Source organism: Camarhynchus parvulus, chromosome 2, assembly GCF_901933205.1.
Source record: "Camarhynchus parvulus chromosome 2, STF_HiC, whole genome shotgun sequence".
Classification (NCBI taxonomy): domain Eukaryota; kingdom Metazoa; phylum Chordata; class Aves; order Passeriformes; family Thraupidae; genus Camarhynchus; species Camarhynchus parvulus.
Genome location: NC_044572.1, coordinates 86,291,458 through 86,311,840, shown reverse-complemented (window position 1 = coordinate 86,311,840; position 20,383 = coordinate 86,291,458). Strand labels below are relative to the sequence as shown.

General features: G+C 36.8%; 1 protein-coding gene across 2 annotated transcripts in view; it reads left to right on the top strand.

Annotated features, from left to right (window-relative positions):
* TMEM245 (transmembrane protein 245) overlaps positions 1-20,383 on the top strand; it is a 78,844-nt gene that overhangs the window by 30,904 nt on the left and 27,557 nt on the right. For both annotated transcript variants that reach the window (XM_030967966.1, XM_030967958.1), the window contains 7 exons: positions 2,218-2,322; positions 3,643-3,725; positions 5,872-5,962; positions 6,758-6,856; positions 8,716-8,847; positions 15,524-15,646; positions 19,532-19,677. In XM_030967966.1, the coding sequence (XP_030823826.1) occupies positions 2,218-2,322; positions 3,643-3,725; positions 5,872-5,962; positions 6,758-6,856; positions 8,716-8,847; positions 15,524-15,646; positions 19,532-19,677 (779 nt within the window). The remainder of the gene's footprint in view (positions 1-2,217; positions 2,323-3,642; positions 3,726-5,871; positions 5,963-6,757; positions 6,857-8,715; positions 8,848-15,523; positions 15,647-19,531; positions 19,678-20,383) is intronic.

The following is a 20,383-nucleotide window of genomic DNA, read 5'->3' as shown; positions in this document are numbered from 1 at the left end:
GATTAAAGGTAATCCAGGATTTACATGTACTGCAGCTGCTCCTTAATGGCAGTCCAGGCATGTTTGAACTGTCACTATGAGTGTCTGGGAAAGATACCTTGTGCCATCTTGGAGAGAATCCTCAACCTGGTCTTTTGGAGCTTGCCCTTTCATTAATTGCTACAAAACATCTAAAGCATTCAGCCTCACCTCCACTGAGATTTCACCTATTGAATACCCCTCACACAATCATTGAGCCTAGCATTTTTGAAATCTCTGACAGTACTTCCAATTACATAGATGCAGTAAATCTGATTGAAGTACTGTTTGTAAGACTACTGGTTTTCTTTAAACTCTGACTTAGTAAATAGTAGTTTGAACTTTGTCTGAAATGATGAGGGCAGCTTTAATTTTTAATAGCTTAATTTTCAAGTCCATGCTATGAAATTTTCTTCCCCTGCCTATCCAGTGGTGTTTTCTTGGTGATATTTTTTATTTCTGTCCTTTGAAACAAGGACTTTCATTTCTTGCTTCTCTTGCATAATCACTATATGTACATGAGGCTTGGAAGGATACAGCAAATCTCATTTCAGTCTTATTTCCAAAGAGGTAACCCCTATATGTATGCCCTGTGTAGAGGCTGCCCAAAGCTTTTCAGAGCTGCAGTATTGCTGCAGGCAGGTCACTTCCCTCCAGCACTGGCAATACATTTCTGATGGCTGAAATCTGTTAGCAATGCTGAAAACCAAACTTGAGTTAAAAATACTTAAGACAAAAGATTTTTCACATTCCCTCGTGTTTTCTGAGTTCCTTTCTGCAGTTCTTAATGTAGTACAGACTTTGTTACACGGACTTGTTAATTTAGATCAAACAAGGAGCTGGTTACAAAAACTTGAAGTTTAAAAATAATTACTTGATGTACATAAACTACTCAGATACTATCGGATGAACGCACACAAAAAAAATCCTTGTATTTTGTCAAATAGGACATCTGACTTCAGTGTTGACCAATTCAGTCATCACAGAGCAGTCTGAGAAGTTCATTGTTCCAGGGTCAATTTCATGTGTAGGGATAGGGTAAATAATGTAAAGAAAGAACTAATGTAAACCATTAGCATGCATGTTAGTAGTTTTATAAGATCTCTAACTAAAAAATTACCAACTTAATCATTGAATATATAACTTGGACTTGCAGTACTTTCGCTTACTACGCATTGGCTTTGATCTCAGTTCTTGTGAATCACAAATTTTACAACTGTGCTGTTGCTTTTTCCTGTAGTAATGCTAAATGGAATAGAAATAGACCTGGTATTTGAACCATAGGAGCTAGAAAAATGTATTTGGTCATGCTTGCATGTGCTTTCACAGCTTTTTATGTAAACAGTCAGTTTGTGTATGAGATGAAGCTCAGCTTGCTGTGTTCCAGAGCACTCTGCAAAGTCCTGTGACTGAGCAGTTTGATTGTTTCGAATGACATTATCAGAATTTCTCTACTCAAATATGGTGTCTCCATTTGCTTATGGACATACATAGAATGGGCCTTTTGTAAACTGACAGAACAACAAATGTGCCTGTTTCCTGTATCAGCCAGTTTAGCTGATGCATGCTTAATGCTGAGCATCCTCCTGAGACTGGAAGTGGATAGAAATAGTTGGTGCTGAATAATTGGCCTGATATTCAATAATGCAGAACCCCACCTGTCCCATTTCAGTTCAGAAGGTGATGAGGCAGCTTTAAAAATTTTATTACTTGCAAAAATACCTCATTTGTCATTTAGATGGCTCTTAGCTATTCAAATCTGAAAGTTATGGTTGTGCTTTAAAGTATACCTTGATAGCTTTGAAGTCCTGTGCAGACAGTATCTGTGAGTTTCCGGGTTGCTGAAGGACAAGAAACAAATTTCTGGGTTCTAGCTGATATTAATGTCTTCTTTAGGTACTTCTCTAGGTCTAGTAAGTAATTGTTGAATTATTGCTTGCTTTGCAGAGAGCTTGATGTGTTGTGTGGTAACGTGTACATGTTTTTTGCAAAATCACATGTCATACCATGATCTTAATCATGCTAACATTGCTTGTTAATTGTTCATTTCCAAGCTTGGGCATAAATGCTGTTTGATTAGAGCCTGATTTTGTACTGTGATTGTAAATAAAAATAACAATACTGTTGCATAACATACAACATTGCTTTCATTAAAGATTGATTTATGAGATATAATTTGTTCTTTTTTTTTCTGTACAGATTATTGTGTGGTTGGAGAAAATGCTAGATAAAATAATCAGCATTTTCATAATATTTGTGCTGGTGATAGGAACCCTTCTGCTAGCTCTTCTCCTTACTGCTAAGGTACAGTATGCTAAGGAATACAATCATAAAGCTCATTTTCATTGCTGATGAAGGTTACTGATACTTACACGAGATTGTATAGCTTAAAGAATTTTTCTAAGTGTTTAGGAACTAATTGCTCTGTAGTTGAACTTGTCACCATTCCCAGACTATAAAATATACAAAAATATATCAAAATCTCAATGTTTCTATTTCTTTGTATTTCTGTATTTTTTACATATATGACATGGCTAATATATAGACATTTGTAAATACAAAATTTATTATAGTAAAAGAATTACTGTCGTATGTATTACAGGAACAGATTTGTTTTGCATCCTATTGACACTTTCCTTGTGAACAGAAGAACCACTTAGATTTTTTTTCTCTTTAATTTACCTCACATCAGAAACATTTGTAAAATATTTAAGGTGTGTTTGTCAATTTGTTTGTGTACTAGCCTGTAACAACCTCATGGTATCCCTTTCTGAGTTAAATGTACTGAGATTCATGATCAGGTATTCTCTGAAATTGATGTTCGGTTTATGGTTGGGTTTGGGTGGGGTGTTTTTTTTGCTCGCCAGAAGAGGTCACTCATGTACTTTTTTTCCTTTTTCCTTAATGGGGCTATGTTCATACTTGAAATAGTCAATGGAGATTGAATGTTTGTCTTGAATACAGTTATGGAACAAAGATCAATGGGTTCTGGTGTCAATCTCCTTTTTCCAAAATGTAGGCATATGTAATGTTGAGTACTTAAAATTAAAGACTTTTGAAGTTGTGCAGACATTCCTGCCTTAAGCTCCCTTACATTCATAGAAGGAGTATTAAGATATTTATAAGAGGTGTATTTTATCATTTTTGCTGAAGAATTTATTTAGTTAAGCACCTCATAGTACGGTTGGTCATGTTAGAGGTAAGTATTCATTAATTTTTACACTTCTTTGATCCATGGCTTAAAAAGCTGTATCTGAAACTGCTTTGTATTTTAGTGTTTCTCTTGACAGCACTGCTGTTATTTTTGAATTTTTTTCCACTGATGGGATAAGGTTTAAATTTCCATTTGCTATTACTAGTGACCAGAATTTATTATTGTATTGACTAGATGCTTCTTGTGTTAATGGAACTTCTTTCTTCCTAGTGGCTTGTTTGCACTGGAAGAATTATTTTTTAAATGTACAAACTGGTCACTGCATCCCTTCTCACCTTCCCCCTCCTCCCTACCCTCCTTCCTCTTCCACCACTCACTCCCCCTCCCCAAAAACAAAAATTCTTTCTGAATGTAGGAAGAGTTGTAGTTTGCATTGCATAACATTTCTCCTCTCTCTCTCTTTAATTTAGGTACATCAAGAGAGCGTTCACATGATTCAAGTCACAAGCAGCTTGATCAATGAGACGGTAGCCAGTCACCCAGAGTGGGCAAAGTAAGAATGCTGAAGTTAAGCGAATAGTATAGGGTGGATGAACAAGCTTCCAGGTGCTCTTATGCATAGTTTTTAATTTAAAAAATCTCCTAGGTGAACAGAAATGTGGGTATCTCTCACAGGCTGAAAGCTAAACTCTCAGACAGCAGAGGTATTTGTGCATCACTCTGGAGGACTGCCAGCGTGGTATTTCATTTGAGGACTGGTTGGGTTTTGGTGGTGAAGGATGACTCCATGAATTTTCCTAGCTACAGCTGTGGAGAAGAAACTTGTGTAGTGCAGAGGATGAAAAGATCTGTGTTTTGTCCCTTTTTTCTATGAGAGAGAAGTACGGGCAAAGAATACTCTAGAAAGTTTCAAGACAGAGCTAAATTATTTTTTAAATGGAGAGAGATGGATGTGGAGTGCATTTGAAGGAATAGGAGTTGAAGATCTTGTTCCTGGAGTGAACAGAAGAAGAGTTCAGGGGTGGGTGGGGGGAGTTGGGTGTGACTCAGTTGGGCAGGACCATTCCTGTTACGAGTAATGTGTGTAGTGGGGAGTTTGTAAGGTTTGGTCTGTGTACTGACTAAAGTAAACACCAAGACTAGTAAGGGAGAGAGATGGTTTTGAGAGAAAAGCATCTAGAGGAAAACATGGGCACACTGGTGAGCAAAGGAGTCATTGCATGAACATCAGAGGGGGAATAGGTGAGACTGAGGGGTGTGGTTTTAAGGAGGGCATGTTCCAGGTGGCTTTCATTCTGCTTCAGGTAAACAGACATAGGGCAAGTGTGAGATACCAAATTAATGACAGCAAAAGAAGTTCTCTCCAGAATGGTTGATTCTTTCAAGGGCACATTCTAAATAAAAGTGATGGTGGTTTAAGAAGATTGAAAGAAAGCAGATGCTGTATTATAAGAGCAAAGCAATTTTTCAAAAACAGAGCTAAAAGGATATTGTTAATAACCACTGTAGTAATACATGCTTTAGCACTACTAAAATAATCACAATCCTGAGAACAGAAAGCACTTGAAGCACTTGGTTTTATTCCTTCATGACATCTCTTGTGCTGTTTGGCCTTTCTGTTTTGCTGTAAGATGGAAATAAGTGGGACTAATGAAGATGGAAATTTGACTGTCAGAAGCTTATTTACATAATGAAACTAGTGGAGTACTAGTTAGATAATTTGCAGAATTCTGGTATAACCTTTCACTTCCAGCGTTTGCATTCAAATTTGAAGTATCCATAACACTGTATTTTAGTTCAATAAGAGTAAGAATACCTCTTGCCAAATCTATGAAGCTTTACCAGCTTTCGGAGCTCGATGCTCGTTTTTATGTTTAGAGGTGAGTGACTGAAATATCTTGGGATTCCAATCTGGAACATTTCTGAAGCATTATACAGACAGAGGAGCTTCCATATTGATCTTCAGTCAGGTGAACAAATACAGCAGTTCTGTTTCCTGAATGCTTTCATTTTGTTTTGGAAGGGCTCCCAACAAGTGCCGTTGAGTCAAGATGTAAAAAGAAAGTCAAAGCAGAGATTTTGTGCCCTATATTCAGAAGTGGTAAAATGCTGACAACTCAGTAGGGTACATTGCTTGAAAGTGATGTGAGTCCCCGAAGAAATTCACAAGCAGGTGGTTTGGTGAGGACTTAGAAATGACCGATGTCCAGACCTTTTGTCAGCTGGTTGCTTTTTCATGGAAACTATCTTAACAATTTACATTCGGCTTGTAATTTCAAAAGGTTGTGTTTGCAGCTAGGTGAGACTGCTTCATACGATATTTTCAGGAAACTCTGGGGAAAAAAATAATGTTGTGTGAATGGCACACATAGAGATTGAAGAGCAGATCTCTTCTGAAAAAGTTGAGATATCAAATTAATTAAGGTTTCAGGAACCTTGGAGGATTTAAATGCAATGGCATGCCCTAGATTTAATTCTGCTTTGCTTTTTAATTCTGCTTTTTAATCCTTTTAATTAAGGAAAATCTATTCCTTAATATGTAGAAGGAAACATTTGAGTTGTAGTAATTTTATATGTATTTAGCCATAATGATTTGTTGTTTCAAAATGTTAATTTGCAATGTGTTTTGGGTGTAATGAAGTGGGTATAATATATAACAGTTAACTTTGTTTTCCCTCTTTAAAATCCACCCCCCTCAGCTGGCTCCCAGAAGCCCAGGTCATTCAGAAGGCGCTCAATTCTGCAGCCAACAACGTATACCAGTATGGCCGAGAATGGATCACACACAAGGTAAGACTGAGCTGTCAGAAAGCTCAAATTCTTTGGTTTTTGCTTTCATTTCTTGTATTTCATAATAGTAAAAAGAAATAAAAATACATTTGTCAGTAGTTCTTTTCCATGTATTTAACCATTTGTTGACAAATCCATTCTCTCCACTCTGGTTTGGGACTTCTGAAGGAAGAGTGGGAGCGATTTCAGTAGTCTTTTCTGTTCAGGGGATAGTTTCTTTTTAAGAACTGAAGAATCTGTCATCATTCTAATGATTCCCAGTGAAAATGCATCAAATTAAATTGAGTAACTTATTTTAAACTGACTTTGGCTCTTGTATTATAGACAATGTAAACTGTTGCAACCACTGCCCCTCCCTCTCCCCTAATTTCTGTGTGGTCTGGGTGTGGTACACTGGACATTTTTTAAATCATAATTTTAATAGTTAAGCTATATTCTTCTTCAGAAGAATTTGCCGAAATTCTTACTCATATATTTGATGTCTAGCACGCATCTCAAATTATTTGCAATATTTAAAGATATGATCAAGGGCTTTGGATTAAGGATTTTAGAGACAGCATTTGTTTTGCAGTGTGGAAAGAAGTCTTCAGTGCAGCAGAATGTTTTTAACAAAGTCTTTGAATTGTGAACCTTTTCATCTGAAGTGTGTATTTCATGCTGATACTAATTTTTCTAATAACATGGGTTTGAAATGTGCCTTTACAGACAATCTTACATTATTCATCAAGCGTGAAGTTCATCAGTGGATGCCTGCTTTGTTATGTCCTCTATAATAATAGATTTTATGTGTTTTAGCTGCATAAGATTTTAGGAGAAAAAGTAAATAACACTGCTGTGATTGAAAAACAAGTGCTGGAGCTCTGGGACAGGCTTTATCACTCTTGGTTTGTGAAGGTGGGTAACTCATTTAAATGGTATTCATGCAAACTATCACTTAGTACTCTGACATAATTATGCCAAGTATGCATTTCTGAGGAAGAGATTAGCAGAAAGTTGGAAGGGTGAGTAAAGGTCAGTAAAATGAAGGTAAAAGTTTCAAGTGTGGAAGGCACATAGTTCTAGAGTCACAGTTTTAGTATAGCCAGAGCCGTGTCCTACATTCAAGTAGTTAAGTGTGTTTTTGTGTGTGCCGTTTTATAGTTTTCTCACTTTTTATAATTAGTATTTCATAGTTTAGCGCTTTCTGCTGATTATTCAGGTTGTTGAGGTCTTGGGAAAAGGCAACTGGTCTTCTGTATGATTTGCGTAACTTTTATTAATTTGAAATTGTGAGAAAGTAATTGTCCTCTCATTAAATTTCTTACAATGCAATTTTTGCAGCCATCTTATAATGGGTTCTGTACACTGAATCCTGAAAACTCCTGAAGAGTTAAATCATTGTCATGCTGCCAGTGCTGTGTGCAGTTTAAAGGAAAGAGCAATTCATTAGCCATTATTCAGTGGAAATATCAAATCCAGAAGTCATATTGCTGAAATACTTCTGTATATTTAAATGATTGCAATTATATTAACACTTTTCTTTATGCAGTTATTCTTCAAGTACCTCTAAACTTCCAAGAAGATCTCTGCATTAAAGAAATAACAGTTGGTATAGAACTAGAAGAAGAGGTGATAGGTCTCCGTACAGTTTACAAATACAGAAGGCCTATTCGAGGGAGATTTTTGTCTACTTATATGTTTCTACTCTAAATAAATTACTAGCTCAGAATAAAGATCTCTGTGTTGGCAGTGGATTGTTATAGAAGGTTGCTAATAGTACATCACAAAGTGTAACAGTGCCTCTGGAGAGAATTGGTAGCGAGCAGAAAATGTAATACTCTTAGATAAATCAGTGCAGGGACTGCGCTTGAGATGTTATTTCCCATGCGTGGCAAAAAAGGTGCTGCCATTTTGCATGCAGGTTGTTAAGGCTAAAAGCGTGCAGAAAGTTTTGACAAGTAGTGGAATGCTTATTGTAAAACTCAGAGTTAAGAACTTGAGAAGTCTCCTTCTATTAAAGACTAGGATATTTTAGTCAGCAGGTTTGCTTAAGCTTGCTTACAGAGAATTCTGACATCCTTCTCTGAAACGCTTGTCACAGTCCCAGCCTGTGGCATTCAGGATGGTAATCAGGTATTATTCACTGGGCAATAGCAACATCATAATTGGGGAAGAGCCACTTAAGGAATTAGCTGTTGTTTTTATGGCCATGTCCTGCTGTCTTGTTGTGTTGTAGTTACAAAGACTTCTGTGTAGTCAGAAGAAATCCTCCTGCATCCAGTTTAGCTTTTAGGTTTTGTGTGATTGAACATTTCCTGTGGAGAGGTAGAGAAACTAATGGTGAGAACACTAGTTGTTTGGACTTCTGCTTGCATTTTTCTTTATGGGCTGTGCTGGGAAAACTTGTGTGTTGCAGACAGTAAATTATGTAGGCAATAATTGAAATCATTACCTCTTTCTTATGTGCTTTCATTAAGAGCAACATAGATACCATTGTATCAGTCAAGCAGTAAACTTTTAACTGAGGTGAATCAATACAACATACACATATGTAATTAAATGGGATAATTAACTACAGTTTCTGTCAGGTTTTAATTTTTCCAATGTACAGAGTACTTCCAGGTGTTTTAGAGGATGCCAGTTAAAGCAGCTCTAAGTATTTAAATGCATGTTGGATCTATTCCTCATTAAGAAAACACCAGTCTAAAGCATTAGCTTTTGTCTTTCTTATATCTCTAAATTTTATTCAAATGTCTATTTTCTTTGTTTTTAAGAATGTAACACATTCTGGAAGACACAAAGGACACAAGTGGCACATAAACCGTCAGAACAGCTGGCTTGGAGATATTCTGGACTGGCAAGATGTTGCGTCGTTTGTTCACGATAACATCGAAACGTTTCTCTCGGTACGTATTCTTTGCACTTACTATGAAATTGGTCTAATTTTTAACTGATAGCAGTTTCTCCTTGGAGTACCACTAAGGTTATGGATTCAAGTAAATGGAAAATTATGGAAGTGCTGTTAGTGTTGCTTACAATTACCTAAGCAATTGTTGCAAGCCTATATAAGATATAACTGTAAAACAAACAGAAATGTTTAGGATAAAGAAGCTCTTGTGCTTTCAGCATCTTCATGGATACCAGCTTCCTACATGTCTTCCTGAGGCATATTGTTACCTGTGTCACCTGCAAGCTGATTTTCTGTGCATTATTCTATGTAGTCTTTTCTCTTTAAGGAAGAAAACAATTGATTTAAGTTATAACTGAAGAAGCTATTGACTTAGAGGTTGTGAAAACAAAAGCAAACAAAAGCAAAAAACAAAGCAATAAAAGTGGGGGGTGATTTTTTTTACCTCAAATTACTATTATTTGTTGGGTTGAAAGCAGCTTATTATTTTCTTCTTTTATTTAAGTTCTGTGGAGAATGAAATTAATGTTTTATACAGTGTGACTTCCTGAATAAAAACATTTCACCTTATGAGGAGAAAAAGAGGAAGCATTGAAAGCAATCCAAATTAAGGTGTTTCACAAAAAAAATCATGTTAAATCCTAAATGCTTAATACATAGAGTCAATCCCAATATAGTTCATCCTTGCCTTGAGCTGTTGTCATTACATTATCTTCAATTCTGTAAGACTATTATTTATACCTGTCTGGCACTATAGCAGATCTGTGGATGCAATTAAAGCTAATATTTGCCTCCAAGCAGTTCTTGGTTTAGATGTAGGCATGTGTGCTTTTTCTGTCCTCCTCCAATTGCTGCCTAAATTGTTACAGCTTCTGCCATAGAAGATGTGAGACAAGAAAGAGTTGAGAGAAACTTTATTGCAGTAAACCTTTTTTCAGTTAATTATGAAATTTGCTTGGTACTTTCTCAAAGCTGGCCATGCATGCTTGAGGCGAAGGGTTTAAAAATGCACAGCACATCCTGATTTAAAATCAATGTGGAGTTTCCTTCTAGGCAAGAGGCACAGAAGGAGGAGAAGCTGCTTGGTAAGAGTGTGTCATTTGCAGCATTGCTGCACAGTGCTCAGAAACCATGATGTAAAATGTGCTTCAGTAATCTTAGCAGGCTGGAGAGGGGTGAAGAAAAGTGTAAAGAGAATAAATATTTAAGAATGAAAAACATTAACATTAAAATTTTCATCTAGCTAACATGCTTGCTTTACTTCTAAAACCTGGTTTAAAAGTTCAAGAAAGAAGTGCCAGCAAATGACTTGCTTTCCTGTTTATTTCCAGGAACTCATTACTCATCAGCAGTGGGGAAACACCTGTCTTTTTTCTCCATGTACTCATGTCCTTAATAGCAGACTGTAAACCAGTCAGCTTAGTATAAAGCTCTAAATCCTGGTTTCACATCCTTACTGGGCAGCATTTACTTTCCTGGCTTGCTCATCTACAGTGCATTGCATAAATATTACTCATGCTAATGTTTTTAATTAAAATTTATGAAAATACAGTCTCTGTTCTTGTTTAGGTCATTAAGTTTGGAGATTATTAAAATAAAAATAGCTTTTCCTTAAGTCTGGTATGTTTACGCAAGTTTCTTACCTAGCCTAAGATACAAAGCAACCTTACTGTATTCAGGATTTATGTTCTTACCAGAGCATGAAAACCTTTCTCCTGGTATTTTGAAATAGAACAATGGGTTATTAGAATGGCATACTGAATTGGGAAGGGTTAATATTTTAAATTATGTGAGTGCTTCTGGGAGTGTATGCTCTGGGGATTTAATTTTTCTGTTGCTTAGATTCTTTAGTTTGGGTTTTTTGTTTGTTTGCTTTTTTCATATTTTATGGAACTGTGAGTGGGATTTAGACGAGATTAGATGGGGCTTTGAGCAACCTGGTCTAAGGAAAGGTGACCCTGCCTATGGCAGGGGGATTGGGACCACATGATCTTTAAGATCCCTTTGAACCCAGACTGTTTTATCTTTTTATTTTTTGGTTGAGTGTGTTATTTGTGGGGAGAGTGAAGTTGAACACTTGAAATCAATGCTGGCTTTCAGTTCTTAAGAATATAGCAAGACACAGTACAGTCCCAAAGCTGTGTTGACAGGTTTTTTTAACATATATATAATATAAAGACAATGAGATAGCTGTAAAGAACTGTGTAAAGAAGCAGATAAAAAGCTCTAATGAGATTTCCTCCACTTTTGGAAAAGAATAAATGTGTGTGATTACACTACTTGCATGTAACAAATACTTATGCATGGATTGAGTTTACCAAAAAATAACTGTCTTGCTAGCCCCTTGGCTTTCTGAAGTATTTCAGAGTAGAACAGATGACAGTTTCTCTGAAAATAAAGCTATTTGACAATGTCATATTACAGCCACAAGCGGATAAGCTCTTTTCCATTGATGGAAGTCAAAGGAAGTATTCTTCCTCCTTAATAGGAGGAGTGTTTGCTGTAAGAAAAATGTTAAGAGAAGACAGATGCTAGTGCTTCACTTCAGGCTTTTCCCGTAATGGAAGAAATTTTCATTTTAGAGTTGAAGGCATGTAATTAAATTGCTGATGTAGGTGTGCTGGGGAATTGCTGGTGTTCATTTAATTTGTAACAACATGCAGTGATTCAACTTTGCAACTTTAAGTATCAGGTAAAGCTTGGAAGACTTCTGTAGCCCCCTCAAAATGTGCTGTTCATTATAGCAGTTATGCTTAGCTGTAGTTTGATGTAGACAGACCTTAATTATTTTAAAGTAATTTACTATATAAACATGTAAATTGCCTGAAGATTTAATATGAAGATAAGCTTTTCCAAGTCATCAGTTTGTTTGGTTTTTTTCTCTAAAAGCCTTGGTGTTTGCAGCACTGCTGCCTTTTTCCAGTATTAGAAGCAGTAGTGTTAAAAACCAGCATAATATAAGCAGTGGTGTGTTTCTGAAGTGGGGTTTACTTAATCTCATTCTTGGCAGAGAGAGCAAGAGTGGAGCCTCACTTTGTCTTATATTTTGCACCCCATACTCTGCTCCAAGGTAGTTAATCAGATGGATGAAATAGGCAGCATGGAGCTGGACTATTAAGATTTAATTTGTGAAAAATAAAAAAGACTCATTCTTTCCTCACTTACCTGTTTTTTCCATTCATAACCCTTTTTCTCCACTTCTTGTATGCTTGTAGCATTAAGTGAATTGCTGCTGGCTTAATCTGTGGATGGTGACTCAGAGCTCCCTTGATGTTACATGAGACATTGCTAATGTCTTCTTAATTTGATCTTTTGGCTCCTTGCACAAGAATACTCATCATTCCACCAGCAGGTGGTATCTCATTCAGAGATCTCCCAGACAGGAAGACTGAAGACCTTGCACAGAGATATTCACAGCAAGCTTCAGCTTAGTTAGGTTTCCCTTTCCGTGCTTTTAGCATGACTGATCTGTGCATTTTAAATCAAGTCAGCTCCTCAAATATTTCACTGAGTTACTACACATCCTAATATTTTTCTCTGGCTCCAGTAGTTTCTTCAAGTAATCTCATAAATTTATAGTTAATTCAGTCCATTTTTCAGTAATATATCAACTAGCATGTTGGGGTTTTTTCACATATATTTATACAGAATTGAGTTAGGTACATACTTTTATCTGGTTTCCAGAAGTTTGCTGACTTGAAGTTCTCAGTAAATTACTGTTTTGATCAAGTGCCTTTTAACCCTCATTTTCAAGTGTTGACTAGTTGAAAAGTGGCCAAAGAGGACACCCTAGATGCCTGAGAATATTGTGTGCAATTTTTCTTTCTTGCCTGTTACAGATTGGAAGGGCAGAGTAACTGATGGTGATGTTGGCACCGTGTGATGTGTAAGAGAGTTCTGAATTCTGTAGAGCTTTGCAGCCCTTTTAAACACTGATCCCTTACAGCTGCTTACAGAGCAGTGGTTTGGGGAAAAAGGTGTGTTTTTCTGTTATTTAATAGGAAAAAAGTAACTAAAAGTGATGTAACATTGTTGCATAAATAGTCACACTTTATTGTGTTTTGGGGAAGTCAGCTGGCAAGGTGTTAACAATTCTTTATGTGTAGTAGGTGACCTCATCAACTCAGCTGCAGTAGGCTCTGGGAATCAAACAGCATTATGAACTCTTAGGTGCAGCTGCATGTAATTTTGTGATTTTGTGAGTGGTAGGGAAGTATTTGAGCACTGACCCTGTATTCAGTAATGATTAGTGTCTGCTATGTCTGTCTTCTCATGTTAGCTATGAAAAGCTTGTATCTTGAAATTTTAATGATACATATGCGTAACAAAGAAAACTCTGCAGTTGGAGACTAAAAGTCGGGAGTCCTAAAAGATGCAGTAGCTTTCAAAAGACATACCAAAGCTGGAGAAAGGCACTATCTACACTTACTCTAATGCTGGTGATAACTGGTTCAACAGTTGCAATCAATGACTCCATGAAACAAGGATGTTCATGTGGGAGAGCCATTCCTGATGTTAATGGAACAAACCAATACCTATATTCAAACTACCTGCAGTGGTATACTCCTGGTTATCAGCCCTCAGGCTTAAGCTTCTAGGAAAAGTGTTCAATAAATCCTGCCTATACTGGAGAAACATCCTATTTTGAAAGCTTTCACAGTCCCATCAATTCTGTGCTCTCCTCTGGCAGATGGAACAAGCTCCTCTCCTTGTAAGCTCTGACTGTTATCAGCTCAGCTTGTGTGTTGCAAGTGAGGGTTTTAACAATTGCTGCGATTACTAGTTAGAAGGCTGTTAAAGAAGAGTAGTTTTACTCTTTAGAGCAGAACTTTACTAGACCATTTTTCATTAACCACATGCTTCATGCCCATGGTTTGCTTTGCAGTCTCCTAGTCATTATCAGTGTGTATTGAAAGTGGTCAGTCCTTAACAATCATGTCCTACATGAGCTGTGAGGCTAAAAAACCATCATGATAGTGCCTGTGTAGTTGTCACCAACAGAGGCTTTGCTTAATGGGCTGAGTCACAGGAGTGTAAATGAAGTGGCTGAAGAGCTTTTAGGTATGCGGAACTGGAACTTAATAGACATTGTCTTCCCTCAGATTAAGGAGTTTGTCCTTTCATAAGTGTTCTTATTCCAGACAGCTCCTGCCCCTTGGCCTCTGCCCTGGACTGTGTGCTGTTATACTTGGGAAAAGTATTACTTTTCTAGATCATGACAGCTGCCTTGTCCTGTTGTTAGCCTGTTGTGGTTTTTTCCCCCTCTTTCTTAGTTCCTGCCTCGTTTTCTTGAAGGAAAAGTAGTCTTCCTAGCTCATAAAATTGTGCATCTTCAGTGTGTTCTTACTCAAAGCACTGCTTTGAGTCCTGTTTCAGGGACCTTTGTTTTCAACTTGTGTCCCTATTTTCAAGGCCTTTGCTGCTGTTCTATGATAAAACTGCACATTATAACAGAAGACCTGTGGCACAGAAGCTCCTGTTTGCATACCAAGTAACAAGCTTAAATATCTGGGAGGAGAACCTTGCATACAACTTAAGCCTGCTATTAGCAATGATAGCACTGTCCTTCCTGAATACCAGCTGGAAGGCCTCTGCTTTAGTCCTCCTAACATAATGTGCAGATGATAATGTTACCTAGGGGCTGCATGAATTTGTAGCACTGCTACACCCCCACAATGAGTTTGTAGTCAATAGAAGAAGCAAAGGGATAGGTGCCAGTGGGAGAACATTTTTCAGCAGTGTCCTCTCCACTTCTAGCCTCACTTGAATTCTCAAGAGACACTAATAAAATCTGTACAAAAGATGAGCTTTAACATTCATAATTCCCATTAAATAATAGGAAGCATGAACTAAGTAGGTCTTTCTGTGTTGTAATTCCTGTCATTTCCCCCAGCATTTACTCCCTCTGAAGTTCATGCTTAATAAATTATGTTTAATATGATTCACTCACTTCTAAAGGAGAGGTGATCACATGGCTTACACTCCTTTGTCTGCTCTACAGTTGCTGACTGCTGAGGAAGGGTTTTTTGGTTTTAGGCGGTGTTGGTTGATTGGTTTTGTTTTAATATTGTCTAATCGCTATTTGTTAAACCAAGACTCATAGTTGCTAGTTTTTAATAATTACGTGATTAACGGATGTACCCTTACTCAAAATCACAACTTTGGCATTTCTCTGCAGGTATTACTAAAAACATGCATTTCATTACCATGAAAGTTTTTAACAACAAATATATTGAAGTAGTAAATTTATTATTTGATTGGGAGCATCAGATTTTTTTCTACCTTGTGATGTTATTCCTTGTTCTTTTTGTCTTAACATTTCTGCTTTTGAAAAGGTGAGTATTTTCTGCTAAGACAAGATCTGCTTGGCAGGAATGTTAATCACAGTAAACAAGTGTCACCACATCTAGTTTATTTTGCAATTTTGCATAATGAAATAATTTTGAATACTGAGAGAAAAATTCCAGAACCTTATAACCAGCTACATAGAAACTTACCTTTGTAAAGTGGACATTTTCACTTGGTAGACTCTGCTGTAGTATAGGAGGGAGGGAAGATGATTTTTTTTAAGTCTTCTTTGTTTAGCTTGATGGAGATTAATCACTCAGCAAGTAATTCTCTGTCCTTGCTAATAGCATCCAATGTCTAAATCTGTTTTCTTCCTCCTTTTTCAGATCCTGGAGTCTCTGTGGATAGTGATGAGTCGTAATGTGAGCCTCTTGTTTACTACGGTTACAGCATTAGTGACAATCCTCTTCCACAGTGGGACAGCTCTTCTCAATTTTGTGCTTTCAGTGGTAAGTAGTGTGTCATTGATTTACATGGTCCATTTTACTGGAGTAACCTAATTACACGTACTGTAACAATGAAAACTCAAACCTAAAGCATTGAAAACATCTTCTAAACTTATCTAATACCAAAATTCTGTAAGCTTTTGCAAATTTGCTATCTGTCTGGGGGCATTCTAGACAGAGGGCAAGATTAGGAGGTAGTAAGTATTCCTGTCTTCACTATTTTGCTAATGGAAAATTCTTGTTTTAGGCTTTGAAGGTACTAAGCTGTAGCTTGTAATGTCCTGCATAACTGCTGAAATTTTATGGCATGTCTGCTTAAGCATATTCCTATACAAGCCCTTGTATTCAGGAGATGGAAAAATTTTTTGCAGGAAAATCACCAATTTTGTTCTCTAGTTGTCTTCCATAAAAAGAGATTGCGTGAGAGCTTTTTATTTCTTCCTTAGTCCACAACTTCACCCAAGATAGCACGTTTAAAACTGTGTCCAAAATGTTAGTATACAAAAATTGCAAGCTTGGGAACTAATTGCAAGTGATTTCAAGGCACTCAGGCTCAGATACGAAATATATCTTTAGATGCCTAATGACTTATAGCAAGTTCATTGCATGCTGTTGCTGTGATGCATGATCCTCACTTTTTTTGCCTGCCAACAGCATCCTGCCTGTTGCTGGGTCACTTGTGCAGTCAGCTGGTTTAGCAGAGGTGTTGGAATCTTGCTGTGTTAGAATTCATTTAATGGTTAGATACTTGAACTGTACTTTTATTTTTTCATTTTTCAGGTTTCCTAGTTGCCACAGAAAAGTTTTTACTAGTTTGGGGTGGCACACACTAACTTAAATTTTCTAACAAGATAATGCTCAAAGTGGTTAACTTTTCTACTGATTACGTTTCAATCCAGTTTTAGTCATCTTGAATAGAAATTAAAATACCAAATTTTATTTTAGGTTTAAAAATTTTTTCTTTAAATCATGGAAATAATAATGGACACTTTGTTCAAAAGCTCAATTTTGAAAAATATGTCTTCCATCAAAAATTAAGTAGGAATGTGAATCTGTGTAGCACATCTATCCACAATCCAGTAAGATTGTGTTCAGATCTTCAACAGACTTTTGAAAACTGATCATTAGTTGCAGAAGTGTCACTTGTACTTTCACTTCTGAATACAAGTTCCAGTCTGCACACATGTGCACATGGATGTATGTATATGTCTCTGTGTGGGTGTATAGTTATGCACATGTGTGTACTCACATGTGCACACACTCACTCACTCACTCTGCTCATATGCTGTTACAAAGATTGAAAGAGAAAAAGCTCCATTTGGCTGATGGGCATCTACAGTCCTGCAGGGAATGCACAGATTTTGGATACTGTTAAGCATACAACTAAAGAAACAACCAGAAAACCCAAAACAAGTAAAAAATTCCCAACAGCCAAAGACTCTGAAACTTTTCAGCAGAAAATTGAGTATGAAAAACAGAAACAAAAATATTTACTGAATCAATGGACCTGATGCACAAGCAGTTAGGTTGTGTGTTTCTTGATCCCTGTGGAAATGCTGAATTATCATTTTGGTAGAGAGTGTTTACCCAGAGTTTTCTCCTTGAATTCAGTCTATCCCTCCTCAACTTAGAGTATTTAATATTTTCAGCTACAGGACAAATTCTACAGCATGATGTCGTAATTAATCTGTTGTTTAACTATGGAAAGGTCATACTGTTTTGTCTTTGGTAAATTCTTTCTCATAGTCATCAGCAGGATCTTGAATTGTTGCTTAGGAGACAATTTAGGTATCTCGGGTATCCTATAAAAGAGGTCTGAAGGCTTATAGCCTCCAGTTGCTCTAAGACAGTGCATATCTTTTGCTGCTGAATTTAGTATTGAGGTTATTCTACTTGCTGGAAGAGTCAGCAAGCCATTTGATAATACATTATTATATTCTGTGACTACAGGTTCTTTTTGCATTTCTACACCTATTGTGCTGAAGGAAATACGTTAATTTCCTAAAAGGCAGATACTCCAAAATTCCAAAGTTAATTTTGCATGCTCCATCTTCTTTTAGCAGAAATTGAGCAGGATTTGTAAGTTTTCCTGTCTTGTAGTTCATCTTAATGCTATTTTATTCCACTGCTGTTCATTCCCAGCCATTGCTTTGGCTTTCACCTTTCAGGTGGGTATGTCTGTCTTGTGTCTCCTTAAGAAAGCAAGTTTCTTCTGTAAACACTGGAGAAGAACGGTCAGGATAAGCAGACATTATACTTAATGTGCTTAGGGCAATATGCTGCTCTCTGTGTTGAAAACTGCATGTGTGGGAGGATCTGCTCAGTGGAAGGAAGACTCAACATCATCTGGGTGCCTGCTTCAGTATAGAATTTTCTGCTGAAATCAGGAAATATCGTAGCTTAGAAATGACAGGGCCCATCAAGGAAGAAAAATAGCCATAATTTCAGAATTGAAAAAGATGTTAAAATGTGATTTAAGATCCTCTTACTTGAAGCTGTAGCAAAACATAGCTGATACTGCTACTGGCGCTAGATTATCTCTCGTTAAAGCAAGGCTTAATTATTGTTATTATTTTTTTAAGCTCAAAATTAGTGTTAATAGCATGCTATTAAAGTCTGCTAGTATGATAACTTGTTTTTTTAGCTAGATTGGTTTATCTCCCAAGGCAGAAGTTAAACACCTGGGGAGATGGAATATAGCCTAAACCAATACATGGCAATTTGAATGGGGGGTCATTAGAGGTTAATAGTTGAATGTGACTTTCAAGTTTAAGTTTGGGAGGGCAGAGTAGGAGGAAAATGGTAGTAGCATTTTATTGAGTATAAAGAAATTAGGAGCAGAGACAGATGTCATTTTGAGATTGGTAATGAAATATTGCAATGCTATTTTCATTTTGTTTTCTGAGCATCTTCAGAGGGAGTGAAGGAAAAGAGCATGAGGTGTCTGCAAAGTGGATAAAATGCTTGAAACTAAGAGACTTATGGAGATCAGGCTGTTTGGCTCATAAAGAAAAGATTAAGATGTGTTTTATTCTAGAATACAAGTAGGTTGGAAACAAGGAAAGTGAAAGAATTCTTTCTAATCTTGGGAGGAAAGAAAAAATATCTGAGTCGTGTACATAAAGCAAATATAAGCCATAGTTTACATTTGGAGCATACAAAATGGATTTTTCTTGTTTGAGGTATTCTGTTTCAAGATGGACACAGTTCTGTGATTCATTCTTACCCAAGAAGTTGCTGAGCCCACTAACTGGAAGATAAGAGAAACATAGTTGACTGCAACATAGAGGAAGCTAATCCAAACTGATTATAATTGTTTTGTCTTTTAACTGAAACAGTGGAACTGCCATCACTTCCTCTGAGACTCATCATCAAACTCACAGGAGGAATATTCACTTAGGATTGCCAGCTTAACATAAAATTTATGGTTGTGAATTTTTGTGTAATTCATATCTTGTACCCAGCTGCATAATGACTCTTGAGACAGCGCAAATTTATTTTGCAGTTTTGTTTGCTTGTTTGGAGAATAGATGTAAATATTCAGCAATTTTTTGATCTGCAACATGCTGAAATTTTTTGATTAAACATGCCGAAAAAGAACCAGAGAGCCCCACAACTATAATGTTTATTAGCACTCTAGTTGTTTGGTTTAGATGTGCCTTTGGAAAGAAGCTGAACAGAGGCAGAAGTTTTATAATGTCTAGCTGTAAATGTTAAGTCCTTTTTGGAGCAGGGGAGTAAATAATTCTTTCAGCTCTGTTTTTCTAAATCCAGGCTTGTGGAAGATATCTTCTTCTTTTTCAGTAAAATTCAATATCTGAAGCATAGCTGCATACCCTTATTCTGTATTTATAACCTTGTAATTCAAAACTTCAATTTGTTTTGCAGGTGATTTTTCTGACCACACTGTTTTACCTGTTAAGCTCCAGTGATGAATATTACAAGCCAGTAAAGTGGGTGATAAGCCTGACACCTTTGTCTCAACCAGGTCCCTCCTCAAATATAGTTGGCCAATCTGTGGAGGAAGCAATAAGGTAAATTGCTGATTTCTTGCCCTTTGTTTAAAATTCTTCTTTAAATTTGATGTTCAGCTGCAAATAATAAACAATTGCAACAGCTTGTGTTTCAAAGATGAGTTGCAGAAATGCTTTTAAGAACCTAGCACTGATGATTTTTTCCCCTTTGATTGTTAATTAGATTGGAATTTTCAGAGGTCTGTGCAGTCATTAATAGTAGTGTTTTGTAAAACGGCTGCATCCATGACATCACTAACTCATCAGGAAGCAGTGTTTGGAGTTGTGTTGGCAGTAACAGCTGGTGCAGCTCAGTAGGAGCAGATGCATGTAGCAAAACAGTAGAAATGGAGGACCTGACACCAGTACACATTTCAGAATTGTTTAGTTTGAAGTATTTTGTCTAATATTGGAGAATAAGTACCCATTTGTGCCTGGAATGTATTAGATATGCTTCTGGAGAATATTTTCCAGTTCAGTTTCACCTGAAAGAAATCTAGTTCATGATCTCCATAAACCAAATTGCATCAAAGGGAACACCAGGGGAGCGCTGTCCTTATCACACTTGGAACACTACTGTGCTGCACCTACAGAGTGCATCCCCAGTGTTTCCTGCTGAGTCACCATTTTTGTGTGTTGGCTATAAACTACTTCAGTAATTAAAGGAGAATTTTTTAATGCTTTTAAATATGGTTCACAAAGATTTCATAGTGAAGCTATTTTTGGG